At 33.7% G+C, this 18,469-nt stretch overlaps 1 protein-coding gene across 1 annotated transcript; it reads left to right on the forward strand.

The window, feature by feature from the left end:
* Window positions 1–1,522: 1,522 nt before the first annotated feature.
* On the forward strand, window positions 1,523–18,395 carry LOC147079591 (uncharacterized). Its single transcript, XM_085961066.1, has 5 exons — window positions 1,523–1,703; window positions 2,538–2,879; window positions 14,220–14,372; window positions 15,644–15,796; window positions 18,339–18,395. Exons 1-5 carry the CDS (start codon window positions 1,629–1,631, stop codon window positions 18,393–18,395), a joined length of 780 nt encoding a protein of 259 aa, XP_085817192.1. The 5' UTR covers window positions 1,523–1,628.
* Window positions 18,396–18,469: the final 74 nt, after the last annotated feature.

Raw genomic sequence — 18,469 nt, forward strand, 5'->3', positions numbered from 1 at the left:
GTTGTTCTAAATTATGTAAGTATGTTTAATAACAAATGTGAAATTCGTAAAACCTCATGTGTATTATTTTTTAAATAAAAAATAGTAAAACTAATGCCGGCGCTCCATTGGCACGCAAGTCAGACGATTTACAGTCTTCGGACTTTTTTTTCGCGTGGAGCACCCCAGGTCTGCGGACTTTTTAATCCGCAGACCAGGCTCGTTGGATTTCAAACATGTTTGATATTTTACTCGCCGAGCCGCTGAAATTCGTACGTTCACCACGCTTTACCGTCACATTATTTATATCTATGCCGACGGACGACAGCGCCATATATTAGTCTATGAGCGCCATCATTATTTTACTGTCATTCAAAGTGTTCGGACATCGAAAACAACAATGGTAGATCTACGAGTGCATTCGAAAAGTTTCTTGGAAGATTTTATTAGTTGTTTTAAAGACAACCCGTCGTTGTGGAAGACGACAAGAATCGTGATGCCAAGTCCTTGGCGTATGCGGAACTTTTGGAAATATTAATCAAGGTGGAGCCGCAGGCAACGGTCAACGATGTCAAAAAGAAAATACAGACATTGAGGTCGGGTTACAGAAAGGAGAGAAATAAAGTAAGGACATCATATCGAAGCGGAGCCGGCACAGACGCAGTATATCTACCCAAACTGTGGTACTATAAAAATTTGGAGTTCTTGAATGACCAAATGGAAGGTACGTGGGAATGCTTTAAAGCTATTTATTATTCACGTGCAGATTATGAAATTGTCGTAGCTCTGAAAGTGACATCGCATTAGATTAGCTACTATTAAGCAATTAAAACATACAGCTATGAATCATTTCTAGTCACAATAAAATTACTTATTCTTTGCTGAGGTAGGTAATAAATAATAATAATATATAGGTACGAGGGAATGCTTTAAAGCTATTTATTATACACGTGCAGACTATGACATTGTCGTAGCTCTGAAAGTGACATCGCATTAGATTAGCAACTATTAAGCAATTAAAACATACAGCTATGAATCATTTCTAGTCACAATAAAATTACTTATTCTTTGCTGAGGTAGGTAAGAAATAATAATATATAGGTACGATCATGGCGGTGGAAGCGCGGCTTAAGCGTTGGCTTATTGAGTCGTGGTCGGGTCCCAGGTTCAAATCCTGGGTCTGACAAGTACACATTGAATTTCAATTTGTGTATGAGTCAGAGTATGGACCTAATATGTTGAGCAAGTGGCTGACATCCATTTCTCGTAAAAACAAAATCTGTCAATACAAACCTCCACTCCGTGGAGGTCCATATTATGATCGGACATGGTCGAAAGAAGAAGAAAAGAAATGATCATGAAATCAAAAATCGCTCGAGTTAGGTTCCTTCAGAGACAATCAATAAATCGTCAATCATCAATCAAAATTAATGGTACAGTTTGGTTATGAGGAATACAGCGGAAAACACATTTTGAAAATACCTGATATACTGGATTACACCAATTATACCAATATAAATAATCATATAAATATTAACCGTATGAAGGAATGGGTACTTAGGGGAGAGATAATAAAAAACAAGTTTGAGTATTATGTTGTATTTTAACAATTTACATTTTGTTTTACAGAATCGAGCTCAATATCCAGCATGGCGGACGATTTGGAAAACATGTCTCCTGATGAGAGTTACTCCAACTCGTTAAACAACGAAGATTGTATTGAGGTAAAACATTTTAACTAAACTGTTACATTGGTTTAATTTATCTATTGCTTATCATACTTTCTTGCCATGTGACAGCCCCGGTAGTATTAAAATATTTTTCAAAATCTCCTCGCGCTTTCTTAGCATTGGCAGTCGAGTTCCGATTAGTCGTTGCTTCCAAAGGCGCTAAGGTGTCCTGTAACCTCAGTCCGAGCTCTATTAAACCTGTCTCAGGATTTTCCCTATCAAGGTCATGAGAAGGAGTATAAGAATGTGTTGATTTGCGACGAAGAAAGTTGTGCAGCACACAACAAGCTAATACAACTGTATTGATATTTTCAATTTTCATGTTTATTGGAGCTTGAAAAATGCGGAATCTAGCAGCTAAAATGCCAAAAACATTTTCTATAATTCGCCTGGCTCTGCATGTCCGATAATTATATATTATTTTACTGTGATTTAATTGCCTTTGTGAATACGGCTTTAAGAAATCGTTACGTAATGCAAAGGCTTCATCGCCAATGGCAGTGCATCAGAATTAGCAGTAGGTTTTTTTTGTGCAGGTATTTTTAATCTGCCTTCGTCTAAACGTTTGAAAAAAATAGATTTTCTCAGTACGCCTCCATCATCATAATTAGCATTTGCAATCGCCATCAAAACAATGCTGTGGAAATGTTTGTAATTATAAAAGTGGGAGCCGGCGCCTGCAGGTGGCACATTGCAATGTGTTTCCCATCAACTGCGCCCAGGCAATTTGGAAATTGCCATTTACTATTAAATTCTTTTGCAATCGTCTCCATTTCTTCGTGCGTATCAGGGAACTGCAACAAAAAATAATCAATATTTTATTTACAGATAGAATATTCGCCTTCAACATCAACGTTGTCGACTACTCCAAGGTCGAATCTTAATAGAGCACCAGAACCCCCATCGTTCAAACGAAAAAAATCGAATGATAGCGCCAACAAAGTGTTAGAATTAATCACCGACAAACTAAGCAAGACTGAAGATGAATTTGATGTTTTTGGCAAAATGATGGCCATGAAACTACGATCGATGTCACAGGGACAAAGATTGCTGGCCGAGAAGCTGATGCATGAAGTTGCCTTTATGGGACAAAGTGACAAAATAATGCCAGCAACTACTGTTCATACTCAACCAGTTTATCGTATATTAAGCAAAAATGTACAAAAGCCGGTATAATAAATTATACCGATTGATTGATTGATTTTTTTCTTTTTCTCTGTTTCTCCAGATGGTGCAACGTATGCTTGTAGTTCTGGTAGGTATTATGTTAGGAGAGAAGTGTTAGACCAAAACATCATTATTATTATGCTCTTCAGAATCGATATCAAATGAAGTTTTGTAGGTACTTTAAAAAGTTATTGCCTCTGACGGCTTCGACAATTGTTTCACGCAAATGGTTTTCTTCTGAATGTGTGAGTTTATGAGTTCTTAAACAACGTTCCAACCTACATATCTGTTTACATTTATATTTAAATTAATCACGTTTATGAGTTTTTAAATGACATATTTGTTTACATTTAAAATGAAATAGAGCACACGAAAATGGTTTTTCTCCTGTTTCGTTTTATGAACTTTAAGATAATGTTGTGTCCTCCGTATAGTTAGTCAATTTATTTAAAATGTTATTTACCATTTAGTATCTTTACATGTGTTTGAAGATTACTCCGTCGCGAGCATCCAAATGAACATACATTGCATTTATAAGATTTTTCACGAGTATGTTCTATATATTATGTATATATTCAATTCATGTGCTTTAAGACAACTAAGTCGCACGCATTTATATGAATATACATCGCATTTTAAATGTTCTTCACCAGAATTTGTCATTTGTTTGTTTTTAAGATGACTAAGTTGCGAGCATCGATATGAGCATACATTGCATTTAAAGGTTTTTCACCAGTCACCAAAAATGCCGGCGCGGCTTAAGAGTTGGCCTATTGCGTCGAGGGTCTCAGGTTCTAATCCTCGGTCTGGCAAGTACGCATATTATTCGCGAGAATCTATATGAACATACAATGCATTTATTAGATTTTCTTCAGAATGTATCATTGTGTCTTTTAGCGATAGTGCTCATAGAACGCGTCGAGCGGGCGAAGTCGGCGAATGCAATGTTTATTCATAACCATAATCACACGTCTCTTCCCACGCATAACCCTTCACCTATGTAATAAGCGGCCCAAGCAGCACAAAATAATTATTTTGACAGTGTCTCTCATAACAAAGCAATAAAAATATTATATTATTTCGGGTCTTGTCATTAATATTTACGACGACATTATTCAACCAGCGAAAAGGACACGGAACAATGAATTCTCTGTAATTAAATAATTGCTTTTCGCCCGTCGATCGACGACGCCTCGAGCAGCGTTATTTTGGTAGACGTGTTCAATGAATGGACTTCTTTGTATTTTCATTAAATCGTATCGCCGAGAAGCGAAAAACGGTGACTCATGCGGCAGGCGGGGCGCAAGGCATCGTTAAGTCCAGTGGGCGCTGGCGTATTTGATTACGTTGTATTTTTGATGATTTACGCGCCACTTGTAGAAATTTTGCGCGAGCGCCGCACTCGCTGCGTCAATGGGCTTTATGCCTTAAACTTTAATTCGCGAGCATCTATATGAACACAAATCGCATTTGTGAGAGTGTACACCAGTATTGTCATTCCACATTTTTTAAGACTACAAGGTATTTTTAAATGACATATTTGATTCACACGCAACTGGTTTTTCTCCTGAATATGTATGTTTATGAGTTCTTAAACAACGTATTCAATACGTTGCTGCCAAAAGTTGTTAAGTCGATAGTTTAGGTATTTTGAGTTTACCACAGATAAGATGTTTATACTTATATACGTTTGCTGGAAAAAAAAATCAAGACCGATTTTTAGAACATTGTATTTTTAGCTATTCGTTTAGTTGATAAAAATACGTAACTCTTGATTTTTCAATTTCCCAACATCAAAAGACTGTAGAGATGTGTACAGTATTAATCTAGAATAATGTAATTACATTATTTTCAACAGAAGGTATATGGAAGAAATATCAGAAACATTATCAAATTACATAAACTTATTCAATGAAAGAACTTAAAGTTCTAATTTGTAAGTTCATAATATGAACTCACACATTCAGGAGAAAATCCATTTGCGTGTGATGAATGTGATTTCCAATATAATCAAATATGTAATTTAAAAATACATAGTAACCTTAAAACATATGGAATGGCAATACTGATAAAACACCCTATAAATGCGATGAATGTTCATAAAGATGCTCGCAAATTAGTTGTCTTCTCCTCATCTTGGTTGTATACTCATGGCTACCATGTCCATTACTTATAAGATCTTATAATCCCTGATCCCATATGATCTTATAAGTTATAGACATGGTCGAAAACAAAATGTGTCATAATAAGTAGGTATTTAAAGACTACCTCGTCGCGAAAATCTATATGAACATAGATTGAATTTATTACATTTTTCATTAGAATGTGTCATTGTATGTCTCTTAAAACATAAATTTGCGAGCATCTATATAAACACAAATCGCATTTATGAGGTCGTGCCCCGTTATTTTTTTATTTTATTGAGTTTATGGTTTCTAGGTTGCGAGCATCTTTATGAACATATATTGCATTTATAAGGTTTTTGAACACTATTTTTTGTCATTTTATGTATTTTTAAACTAGCGAGCATCTATATGCACACTGATCACATTTAGGTTCTTCGTCACAATGTGTTATTTCATGTTTTTTACGAGTACTGCTGGCACCATTCATTATGCTTTGCGAGAAGCAGAAGGTCGAGAAGGCTTGAAAGTCTTGGTCGCTCAAAGGATTACAAAATTAAGATGTGGAAATGATCCTCAGCCATGAGTATACAACCAAGAAGAGAGGAAAAGACAATTAATTTGTGAGCATCTAACTGAACATTCATCGCATTTATAAGGTTTTTTTTATCAGTATTGCCATTCCATATGTTTTGAGCTTACTAGGTATTTTTAAATTACATATTTGATTATATTGGAAATCACATTCATCACACGCAAATGGATTTTCTCCTGAATGTGTGAGTTCATATTATGAACTTACAAATTAGAACTTTAAGTTCTTTCATTGAATAAGTTTATGTAATTTGATAATGTTTCTGATATTTCTTCCATATACCTTCTGTTGAAAATAATGTAATTACATTATTCTAGATTAATACTGTAAACATCTCTACAGTCTTTTGATGTTGGGAAATTGAAAAATCAAGAGTTACGTAATTTTATCAACATAATGAATTGCTAAAAATACAATGTTCTAAAAATCGGATGATCTTGATTTTTTTTTCTAGCAAACGTATATAAGTATAGACATCTTATCTGTGGTAAACTCAAAATACCTAAACTATTGACTTACCAACTTTTGGCAGCAACGTATTGAATACGTTGTTTAAGAACTCATAAACTTACACATTCAGGAGAAAAACCAGTTGCGTGTGATGATTGTGATTTGAAATGTAATCAAATATGTCATTTAAAAATACCTTGTAGTCTTAAAAAATGTGGAATGACAATACTGGTGTACACTCTCACAAATGCGATTTGTGTTCATATAGATGCTCGCGAATTAATGTTTAAAAACACACAATGACACATTCTGAGGAAAATCTAATAAATGCAAAGTATGTTCATATAGATTCTCGCGAATAATATGCGTACTTGCCAGACCGAGGATTAGAACCTGAGACCCTCGACGCAATATGCCAACTCTTAAGCCGCGCCGGCATTTTTGGTGACCGGTGAAAAACCTTTAAATGCAATGTATGCTCATATCGATGCTCGCAACTTAGTCATCTTAAAAACAAACAAATGACAAATTCTGGTGAAAAACCTTTAAAATGCGATGTATATTCATATAAATGCGTGCGACTTAGTTGTCTTAAAACACATGAAATGAATATATACATATATAGAAAATACTCGTGAAAAATCTTATAAATGCAATGTATGTTCATTTGGATGCTCGCGACGGAGTAATCTTCAAACACATTCAAAGATACTAAATGGTGAATAACCTTTTAATAAATTGACTACCTATACGGAGCCTCGGCTCAACATTATCTTAAAGTTCATTAAACGAAACAGGAGAAAAACCATTTGCGTGTGCTCTATTTCATTTTAAATGTAAACAAATTGTCATTTAAAAACTCATAAACGTGATGAATTTAAATATAAATGCAAACAGAAATGTAGGTCGGTACGTTGTTTAAGAACTCATAAACTCACACATTCAGAAGAAAACAATTGTCGAAGCCGTCAGAGGCAATAACTTTTTAAAGTACCTACAAAACTTCATTTGATATCGATTCTGAAGAGCATAATATGAAGTTTTTGTCTAACACTTCTCTCCTAACATAATACCTACCAGAACTACAAGCATACGTTGCTCCATCTGGAGAAACAGAGAAAAGGAAAAAAATCATAATACCTATGCAAATATTATTAGGAAGAGTTAAGTGCCTGCAAGGTACCTCCTACATACAAAATAAATATAAATGTCGTTCCAATATTATCTTTTTAAGAAAATATCGTTGCATAAAAATATATTGCATTTTTCAAAAATATGCATACCTAATTGTATTCTAATAACTTATTTATTTTTATTACGGATCATATTGTTAAAAAACAGTAGGTAAGAATAATTATTATTTACCGCTTTTTCCCGTATGCAACTGACATTGATCTATTCAAAATCATAAATAAAAAGATAAATGTTAAGAATGTTGAATGTTTTTGTAATTTTGACACTTTTGTGTAATCAAAATATCAATTTTAAGGTAGTCTTTTATAAACCGACATATTTAGTGAGCATTACACCGTTTTGACTATTTTGCTTAGACTCTTTTGACTGGATGTTCCAAATGGATGCGGTCGTTTTTGTTCGGGACATTTTCACGGGGTACTTAGTGAAAATGGAAAAATGCGAATTTTTCGCGTAATTTAAATGGAAAAACAATAAAAACTTCATGAAAAATCATGTAATTTTATGACTCAAAGGTTTGAATTTAAAAAATGTGGAAAAAAAATGTTTGGTGTTAAAACTTGACGTCCGCTCAAAATCATATTACTAGCTTATAAAAAATCGTGTTAAAAGTTAACATAAATATACCTAATCGGATGCATTTCACAAAAAAAATTTAAAGCTAATTTAATGGTTCAAGTATCAAGTCACTAGTGACCCAACGTTTAGCTGGAGCACCCAATTTGAAATTGGAATTTTTCGGTTATTATAGGTGCACAAACGAAAAAAAATCGTGCACAAACGTGCACTAACGATGCATAAACAAATGCACCCAAAAAAAGTCGGAGTTTTAACATTGGGTGATCCAGGTAAATGGACCCGTTTTACCAAGTGCATAGCCAACACGCCAGTGTTGCCATAATATAATTTATAAAAACATTGCTTGTAAAATTATAATATTGGAATAAATATTCGATATCTGGCAACACTAGACACGCACACTGTCACACATATTTACGAATAACCCTGGAAAGGGTCGCGGTGGAAGCGTGAAGGGGGCGAGGCCAGTGCGTGAAAAGTTCGTCATGTTTTGAAGGACAAACACATCGCACCCCCAGTAAGATACTGTCGTAAGTCTGAAATGGGCGTTTTCGAGTATTCGTATTTTTTTTTTGCTATTTTAATAAAATATTGTCGTATCTCAAACTCAAATAGTGTCAGAGAGAAAGCACTTAATACAGTACCGTTGTGACCCCGAGCTTCGCCTGCAGTACCTTACATCGCCTATTTTAGTTAAACCTAAAAATTACCCTTCTTTCTTTGATAATGGCATTCGTACTATCTTTCCAAAGATATATTTTTTTATAGTGGTAACATTTGTGCCAAAATTTAAATCAAACTTCATGTGGATGTGTCAGGAAAACACGTTTGTTTGTGATGCCGGATGCGGGAGTGTCGAGTTACGAATTGTCTTACAAAAATTTGTCTGTAAAAAGAATCTGTTGAAGGTAAGTTATTATTTTTGTATTCTATAGGTTTAATGAAGTTTTATATTTATAAATTGAAAACATTTAGAACTCTATCTTTGATTATAAGCATTTAATTTGAATTAATAAGAGACTCGAGCCTTTTCCCGCCAAAGTGATCCCAGCTTCGCCTACGCGTAGGGTTGGCACAACCATGTGTACTTTTAATTATTTTACATTCCATGAATTATGTTTTTGAAATATCTGTATTAAAATAATATGTCTGCATGATCTTGTCAACAAATATTACTTATTAACTACATGAGTATATTTTTTGTTTCAGATAAAATATTCCGTGTGAAGAAAATGTCTAATAAAAAAAGAAATTACACCACCAAACACGACGAGGAGATGATGAATATTGCATTAGAATTAATGCGAGATAAAAAGTTATCGTCGTATCAAGCGGAAAAACAATTTGGCATTCCAAGAAGAACATTGCTGGATAGGCTACATGGTAAACATGTAAAACCAGTTGGTTCTCCAACCCGTCTTACTCAGGAAGAAGAAGACAAAATTGTGAAAGTTTTAATTGCTGCTGGGGATTACGGTTGTCCACTGACTCTGCTGGACTTAAGACTTGTGGTGCATCGATACCTATTGTCCAATGGGCGACAATTTTTATTTGATGGCGATCCGCCAGGGAAAAAATGGGCATATTCTTTTCTTAAACGTAACAAAGTTAATTTAACAACACGATCCACTCAAAATATAAAAAGATCACGCGCCGAAAAAAATTCAAGTGGAATCGAAATGTATTTCAAAAACTTGAAAGAGACATTGAAAGATGTACCACCGGAAAATATATTAAATTATGATGAAACCAATTTAGTGGATGACCCGGGTGCGTCCAAGTGCATTTTTCGCCGCGGTATTAAATATCCAGAACGTGTATTGAATTACACAAAAGGATCAATTTCTGTGATGTTTGCCATATCTGTAGGTGGTGTTTGCTTGCCACCGTATGTGGTTTATAAAGCGGAACATTTATTTCACCAGTGGCGATAAATGGACCTATTGGAGCAAGATATAACAGGAGCAAATCTGGCTGGTTTGATTCTGTTATTTTTGAAGACTGGTTCCAACAAATAGCTATACCTTGGGCTAATTCTAAAATTGGACCAAAGGTTATAATTGGAGATAATTTGGCGACACACATCAATCATTACGTTGTAGATTTGTGTCAATCAAACAATTTTAAATTTGTTTTTTTGCCACCAAACTCGAGTCATTTGACTCAACCGTTAGATGTTTGTTACTTTGGGCCCATGAAGAAGTTGTGGCGTACTATATTTTATAACATATAAATACCAGAATCCAAGAGAAACATCTCTAAATAAGGCACATTTTCCAGAACTTCTTAAACAGCTGATTAACGAATAGGATGAATAAAGGCATAATATTACTAGTGCTTTTGTAAATACCGGCATATGGGTAAGTACAGAGAAAGTACTGCGGAAATTTCCTGATGTATCAAATAGAAATGAATATTCAATAGAAAAATCATTTTTAGATTACCTGAAGGAAAATAGGTCACCCAACCCTATGAAGAAAGAAAGAAATAAAAGACTTTACATCCAGCCTGGTACGTCTGCGTCAACTTACAACTTCCCCCCAGAACGTTCAAATACATCTAGTAAAATAATTGTTCCAGAATATGCTAATACATCAGCGAATAGCATAATTGTACCAGAACATTCTAATACATCTAATGAAATAATTCTACCTGGAACATCTAAAGATCCAAAAGATTGGAAATGCTCAGAACACGAAAGGCACAAATATTCAAATAATTCCACCCACTAAAACTAAGAAGCGAAAAGAACACATTATACTTACAGATTCATCAGATTCTGAAGAGACTATTAGTAGCATTAGTAGATATTCGCTATTAGATGAATCTGATGACTTTTTGCCTCGAGAAGATAGTGATGTTGACACCGAAACTATTAAATTCGGTGAAGTGTCTGAAGAATTTGAGAGTAGAAACATAAAAACTGATATTGATTTCAATATAACGAGCGAAACACCTGAACAGTATGACAATCTGGCAGTTAATTGTCTTGTTTTAGTCAAATTTCCTGTCCAGAAATCGGATCGCTTTTATATTGGGCAGGTGATTAAAAAAATAAATGAAACTTATACGATAAAATTTTTGAGAAATAAAGGAAGAAACAGATATGGCTGGCCGGTGGTAGATGATATTTCTCAAATTAATAAAACCGATATTGTTTTGGTTCTAAGCGAACCGAAATCACATCGCAGAGGAATTTTGATTTTTGATTCAGAAGTTTTAAACAATTTTTCAGTATATTAATAAGCTGTATTCTAATGTGTATGGTGTATACGACATTATGAGCGAATAAATATTGTGTTATGTGCATAAAAGTTTGCTGAATAATTGTAGCATAAGATTTTTTTATTACCTATCATTTTTTATCTATGGCATTCTAATCGAATGCGATTGATTTGTATTTTTTTCGTTATTGGTATACTTACATGTACATATGGTTGATTTAAATTAATTAATTGTAGTTGTAAACAAATGTTCCTTTTTATATTTTCATTGGTTATATTTCTCAAATCATTAAAACCGATATTGTTTTGGTTCTACACGAACTGAACCCATATTATCACAGAGAAATTTTGATTTTGATTCAGTAGTTTGAAACGATTTTTCAATATGTTAATAAGTTGTATTCTAATGATTATAACATATTTTAAAATAGGTATAGGCATATGTGTAGTTAATTTAGTTTATTGCAGTTGTAAACAAATGTCACTTTTTTATACTTACTACTATGTTAAAAAAAAATTCATAAATAACTATTAAAATTATTCCACATTAGTTTTATTGACAACCCTGACAGAAGTTTATCTAATGTATGAAAACACGCCAGAACAGGTTCGGTACTTCGCCTACTACCAATATCTTGCTAAATTGAACCTTATACACCCATCACTATGGTTCATATTGTTTTGAACACATCTATTTACTATTAAATCTTTTCCTTTATTTATATATATGGCTACATTTGAAAAATACAACGCTGGGCGAAGTTCGGGTAAGTACACCATGCTTCGCCTGGTGTCTTTCAATGATCAAAAATTAATGTTTTCCTACAAAATGTGAAATTTCATGTCAAAATTGACAACGCAATACTTCATTGGATATAATTACTAGTTACGAAAACATTTTAATTTTAATGATATTACGCAAAATCACACTAAAACTAGATAAAGTTCAGGGTCACGACGGTACATTACTTTCCGAAAACTGTTAAATAGATAATAAAATAGTGTTGTAACTAAGTTACGACAGTATTTTACAAGAAGCTTTCTAAAAAACTAAAACAATACTTTTCAAAAAAATACTGTTGTAACTCTGTTACTGCAGGAAAATCTTAAGATACAGCGTAATTTTCTCACTAATTACATGGATATTATTGTTCCAAAGTATTCAAACAAAAAAACTGGAAGCTGCAGAGGCAACAATTTTTGTTATCAACAATTAAATGGAAGTAAAATACAAGAAGTATGCAAAAAATACTTTATCAACACATTTGGGGTGAGTGAAAGGTACTGCTCCACTGCGTGGAAAACAAGAGATCTCCTTTCCGGAACGGCAATTCCAGAACAAAGAGATCACCATGGCAATCACAAAAAATTAATGATCATTAAAAAAATGATATAAGAGCGCACATTAAGTCTTTCCCAGTGATCGAGTAACATTATTTGCGTGCACAGACGTCTAAATTGTATTTAGATGGTAAATTAAGAATTGCTAAAATGTATCGGTTATACAAAAAACAACAAGCTGAAAGCAATATGCCATTTGGAAAAGAACACTATTATACGCATCCGTATTTAATGACGAATTTAATATTGGCTTCTTTAAACCTAAAAAAGATTTGTGCGTTGAATGCGACCTATACAATAATTCTTCACCAGATGAAAAAAAACAACTTCAAGAAAAATATGAGACACATCAACCTGGAAAAAAGAGGCAATTTGTAGAGTGGAGGGAATTTAACTTCAATGTACAAACAAGTAAGAAAACAGGACAACCATACATAGTTAAACCCATGACGACAAATAATTTTCTCAACATGAAAAAACTAGCAGATGAAATCGGTAAAAATTACAACAGGGATGAAAATGGAGAAAAAGTTTTGTGGCAGAAGATAAACGTAGACAGAGACTATCTATACATTATTTTTTTTTAAAACCAGTTATCATGAAGAATGTTGGAAATTGAATGTTCGACAACAGCAAATAGGTAAACCGTTACCAATGGATGGTCTCAATTTATCCAAAGCATATCAAGAGTGGCCAAAAAATAACGACAGTTAAAAAGAAGGATTTGCTTTCCTCTGCACCGCTAAAAATCGTGAATTTTATTATGATTTTTTTGCTTCTCTTCCAAGTGATGTTTAAAAATTAAAAATCGTATGTAAAAAAATTATTTTCCCATTAAATTAAATAATTAAGTATTTTTTGTTGTTTTGAACTAATAATTGTATTTTTCTTTTTTTTCAATAAATATTTAAAGATTGTACCATAACTTAATATTTTGAAAACCTTCCCTACAGTGCCCATCAAATTAGTTGAAATTATTAAAGTGATGTTAGGGAAATTTACATAGAAAGTATTGAGTTGATTCAAATTTTACCATGAAATTGTCAAATATCCTAATAAAATACAGTCGTAACTCAGAAATATTCAAATATCTCCGTTTGTATATGTTTTAGAGAAATATGATGAATACAGTTGAAAATAGATCATGTTTTTCCATAAAAATGAGTAATAATTTTTACATTCAGACTTTTCCTGTATTTACAAAGAATATTTGAAACTTCAAATGGCTCTTCTGCAAAATGCCAATTTTTGACTTACTACAGTATCTTACTGGGGGTGCGACATGCAATTGCTCTATCTATATTTTTCTATAATCTAAGGTGACTAGCCACGCTGGACTAGAACCTAAATACCACGCTTCTCACCTCTTAACATGGATGTAAAACAAAAATTTGAAGATCAACCCAACGGCGAATGGCAGCCTTGGTTTTCTGTGCCAATAATCAATCATCCAGATAGTCCGGAAACCCATACTTTTGTAAAGCAAGATTTCAACGATTCCAGTTGCAAGCTTGAGGTTATTTTACAAAAATATTTAAGAATAGTTTTAGTCATACAATTCTCTCTGCTGAATGCAGAACTATTCTAGTTCACATTTGAAAATAGGGAATTCTTTGAAACAACGTACTCAATTATTAAGTTATTATACTTACTTAAAAACTAACCTATACCATTAGCTGTAAGGTGTAAAATACGTATGACTGACAAAGTTTAGTGTGAACTATTTATGTCGGATCTTAACAGCCTACCTCCACCTTTCGCCACTGGTATATATCTGAGGTGTTTTCAAGTTATGTGTGTTCAACTTACCTATGTAATGCGTTATTATTTCTCTCAGGGCCCTGTCACTTCTATCACTGACATAAAACCTGCTGCGGACCTGCTAGTTCACGTTGAACGCGAGGTTGTTGAAGACACGACGTTGCAACCATTATATGATGAAGATTCTCAACCAGGGTGCTCATATTCGGATGAAAAATCAGAACATCAGGTGCGTCCAATTTAATATTATGTTTTAATATCTTCTCTTACTGAGTAGTCATCCATCGTCGGTTTGCTACTAAATTGTAGTGTAATTCCATATTCTGGGTCAGTCGTATCCAGCGTTGTCAACTTCAATTTTTCTTGCCAGATCTAGCATTTTGAGTAGATATCTAACATCAGTATTCATATTTGGCATTAAATTTATCATTTTTATTTATTTTATTTATAATATTGGAGTTATCCGTCGGTTAGTAATTAAAAGTAATAAATACTTTAATTTAGAATACAAAAATCGATCGCCTACCGTAACTAAAAATTTGAAGAGCGCTTATGAGCAGGACGTATTAAAAAAGCCAATAGTTAAAATTTGTCGCAATTCAGCATGTCAATCGTAGCAAAACCCAAGAGACGCAGGTTCGATACCTGCCGAGTGTATTACTTTTTTCGAAAAAGATTTTTTCTATTAGCTATATTATTTTCTCATGAGTGTTTCCAAATTATGTATGTTCAATAAAAATAATGGTACATTCTAATATCCTGTGAATTAGTCTTTCAATAAAAAAATAATTAAATAACATTCTTTATTGAACATTGCTTGCGCTTTTTAATAGTGGACTGTAATTGGTGGGATGATCATGATGGTGGATGTGGATGTGGATCTAAGAGAGGGGGAAGGTAGGATGCCAGGCACTGACCTTCATGATGTTCTGCGGTCTGGCTAAAGCTGGTCCCTGGAGAATGCCTTCACGTCCTAGTAGGCACTTGCGCGTTACACGTTTGATGAATGGTGTGTTGATTGAGGAGACACCTGTGCCGGTAATACGGACACGGGTGGATTGATTTAATTGAGTTTGCAGTGGACACGTTCGTGATATGCACTGGTTGAATCACCCGGTGGCGGCACTTGAAATTCATAACATGGTAGGTAATAGAAGTGTTTGTGCGCGCGTGGCTGATGAATGACTTTTGAATCAGTCTGTATAATCGAATTAACCATTAAACGGCAGCTTAGCATTAACAAGCCTATACGCGCCCGTTGTCTTGATGTAACTAAATTTTATTCAATCATGGTCGCCTGGTCTTGTGACAATAATACATAAGGATTCAAGGTAGGTAGGAAAATAAGGAATGATGGCTACCATTATTAGCCTAACCAAACATATATAATTTAAAAACACCTATGAAGCATACCTACTACAAATAGTCTTGAAAAAATACGACGCCGGGCATTGATTATATAATAATTAGTACTATCTGTAATTATATTGTTATTTTCAGAACCTTACATCGGGTCTAATTAATATAAAACCGGAGATTGACTATGAAGGCGTTGCTATAAAAGATAAATTCATTGAAGACGCTGTAAATCAATTCTATCATGATGACCTTCAACCTAGTTGTTCTGATCCAGAATATAACCGACGAAATCAGGTATGTTCAATTTTATTTAGTTTATCTCTGGGCTTTACAGAATCTATGAATGAGAATTGAGCGCCTACGGATTTTGTTAGTTATCGAATATTAATAATATGTAATTGTCTTCGTCCCGTTTCGCTTTTTGAGAGTATTGAATCACTTGTGAGTGATTCAATATTTTAGAAAAGAGTTAGATGGTGCTAGGTGTGAATTTTTTAATCTGTTAGTTATAATATAAAAAAAAATAGTAAAGAAGCAGTTACAACCAAAGAACCAGTTTTCTCGGAAAGATAAAGCGTTTCAAAATTAATATTAGATGTCGTGAGGTAATGCTACTTCCATCAATGGCTTATGGGAAGTTTTAGTTCAAATTAAGGGTACTTATACAGTGAATTTTTGGCGATTTTACATCTATATAATACTATAATAATATATACATCTACTTTAACAATGGAGCTATCAAGTATCGACACATAATAATCAGAAATTATATTGCACAATTATATAATCTAAAACGTTCATGGCCATGAAGTATAATAGCGCCTTTTTTTACTATTAAAGCTAATTTATGATGTGTGGTTATCTCACTTATCTGGTCAACCCGACACGCTGGGTTCCCCACAGCCTGGACCCCTAGGCTAGAGCCCTGTCAGCCTTCCCCAGCCATGACCTACACCACTCCAAAATTCGGATGGACAGCGAGATTTTTTTGACAGTTCCATAAAGGATTGGTTTCTAAAAAAACCCAAAATTAGTGTTTCGAAATTTTTATGTTAAAAATTAAAATCATTTTTGCCGTGTTTTTATTTGTCTAAGCCCAAAGGTATAGTTTATTGGCTTTCAATTTCAATGTTTAAAATCATTCTGATTTAAATCAATACTAGTGAATTACGTAGAACTATTACATTAATTTTTTGTCATTTTTCTGTTTTTAAAATATGGTAAAACCTTGCCTATATGGTACTTATCTACTTCTCCGTTAATTTCTCCGTAATGATTTGACAATGTGAATTTATTCTCATGTTAACGTATCTAGTTATACAATATTATCAACATAGTCTTCACTGATAAAACTTAGACTAATATGGTTGGTTAAATTATAACTCAGTTTCGAAACAATAACTGCTAACGTACTGCCCAAATAATTTATTTGTTTATAATAATTTACTGTCAAAACTATCATATTTCATTTATTTAAATATTACTGATTTGAATATAATATCACTATTACTTTTATAGATTTCTACCCAGCAAAGTTTTGCAGTACATCAGAGTAAACTACAGGACATCGTTAGAAAAGATACGGTTGACAATAACCAAGCTGACAACAAAATAGCATATGCAATCAATAAAAACAAAGAAATGATGATACAGCATTCGGAAATAGCTATCAACGAACCGAACGTCAAACGGGAAGTTCAGAATTTATACTCGTCGAATGTGGTTCGAATTAAGTTGAGAAGAGTTGTATATTTTCCACGTAACTTTATTTGCAATGATTGTTGTGAAGTTTTTGAATATGATCGTCATCTAAATAATCACCACATTTCTTGCATGAAGTCTCACCATCTTAAGCCAAACAAGACACATACTGGTCAAAATCTATTTGAATGCAATGTTCGCTCATATAAAATCTCACAACATGGTAGGCACAAGACTGGTGAAAAACTACATCAATGCGATGTATGTTTTAAACAATTTGTGAGCGACAGTCATCTAAAAACACATAAAATGATACATACCGGTGAAAAACCACATCAATGCTATGTGTGTTTTAAAAAAATTGTGAAAACCAGTCATCTCAAAGAACATAAAATGACATATACTGGTGAAAAACCACATCAAAGCGATGTGTGTCTTAAACAATTTGTGAGCGTCAGTCATCTAAAAAGACATAAAATGACACATACCGGTGAAAAACCACATCAGTGCGATGTGTGTTTTAGAAAATTTATGCAAATTGGTAATCTCAAAATACATAAAATAACACATAAGTACTAGCGAAAAATTACATCAATGGGATGTGTGTTTTAAAAAAATGTGCAAATCAGTCATCTTAAAGCACATAAAGACTCATATTGGTAAAAACCCTTATCAATGCGAAAAATTCTACAAATTAGTAATCTCAAAGCAGGTAAAATGACACAAACTGGTGAAAAACAACTTCAATGCCATATATGTTCATGTAAATGCACGTATTGTATTTATCGGTGAAAAGTCATCTAAACACACATTAAATTGAACATTCTGCTGAAAGTCACACCAGTGTGACAGATGCTTATACAAATGTAGGCCGCTCAGTAATCTCAAAATTTATAAAATTGCAACATTCACGTTCATTCATTAAATGAAATATCCTGGAAATTTCTTGGTTAGTACGGTTAGTACGCTTGCTACCGACGCTGCTGCCGTGTAGACGAAAACGACGTGATTATTGGATGCCTCCTGAATAGGATCATCCTAGGGAACATTTTCCACAGAATTTCGAATGTGCGTATCAAGCCTTGATAATTTGTTATAATTGGGTCTCACATTACTTATTGATATATACGCTTAGGGCGTTAGTCCTCCACTAACGTCCACCATGGAACAATTGCAAGGCCTAAACTTATAACCTCATCCAATAGTCACTTGGGTAAACGAACCGTATGCCCAAATTCCTTGATGAGTTAAAATAATTATTTTGTG

The sequence above is a fragment of the Rhyacophila brunnea genome, unplaced genomic scaffold, assembly GCF_057557595.1.
Source record: "Rhyacophila brunnea isolate RB1 unplaced genomic scaffold, BYU_Rbru_1.0 scaffold_1, whole genome shotgun sequence".
Lineage (NCBI taxonomy): Eukaryota > Metazoa > Arthropoda > Insecta > Trichoptera > Rhyacophilidae > Rhyacophila > Rhyacophila brunnea.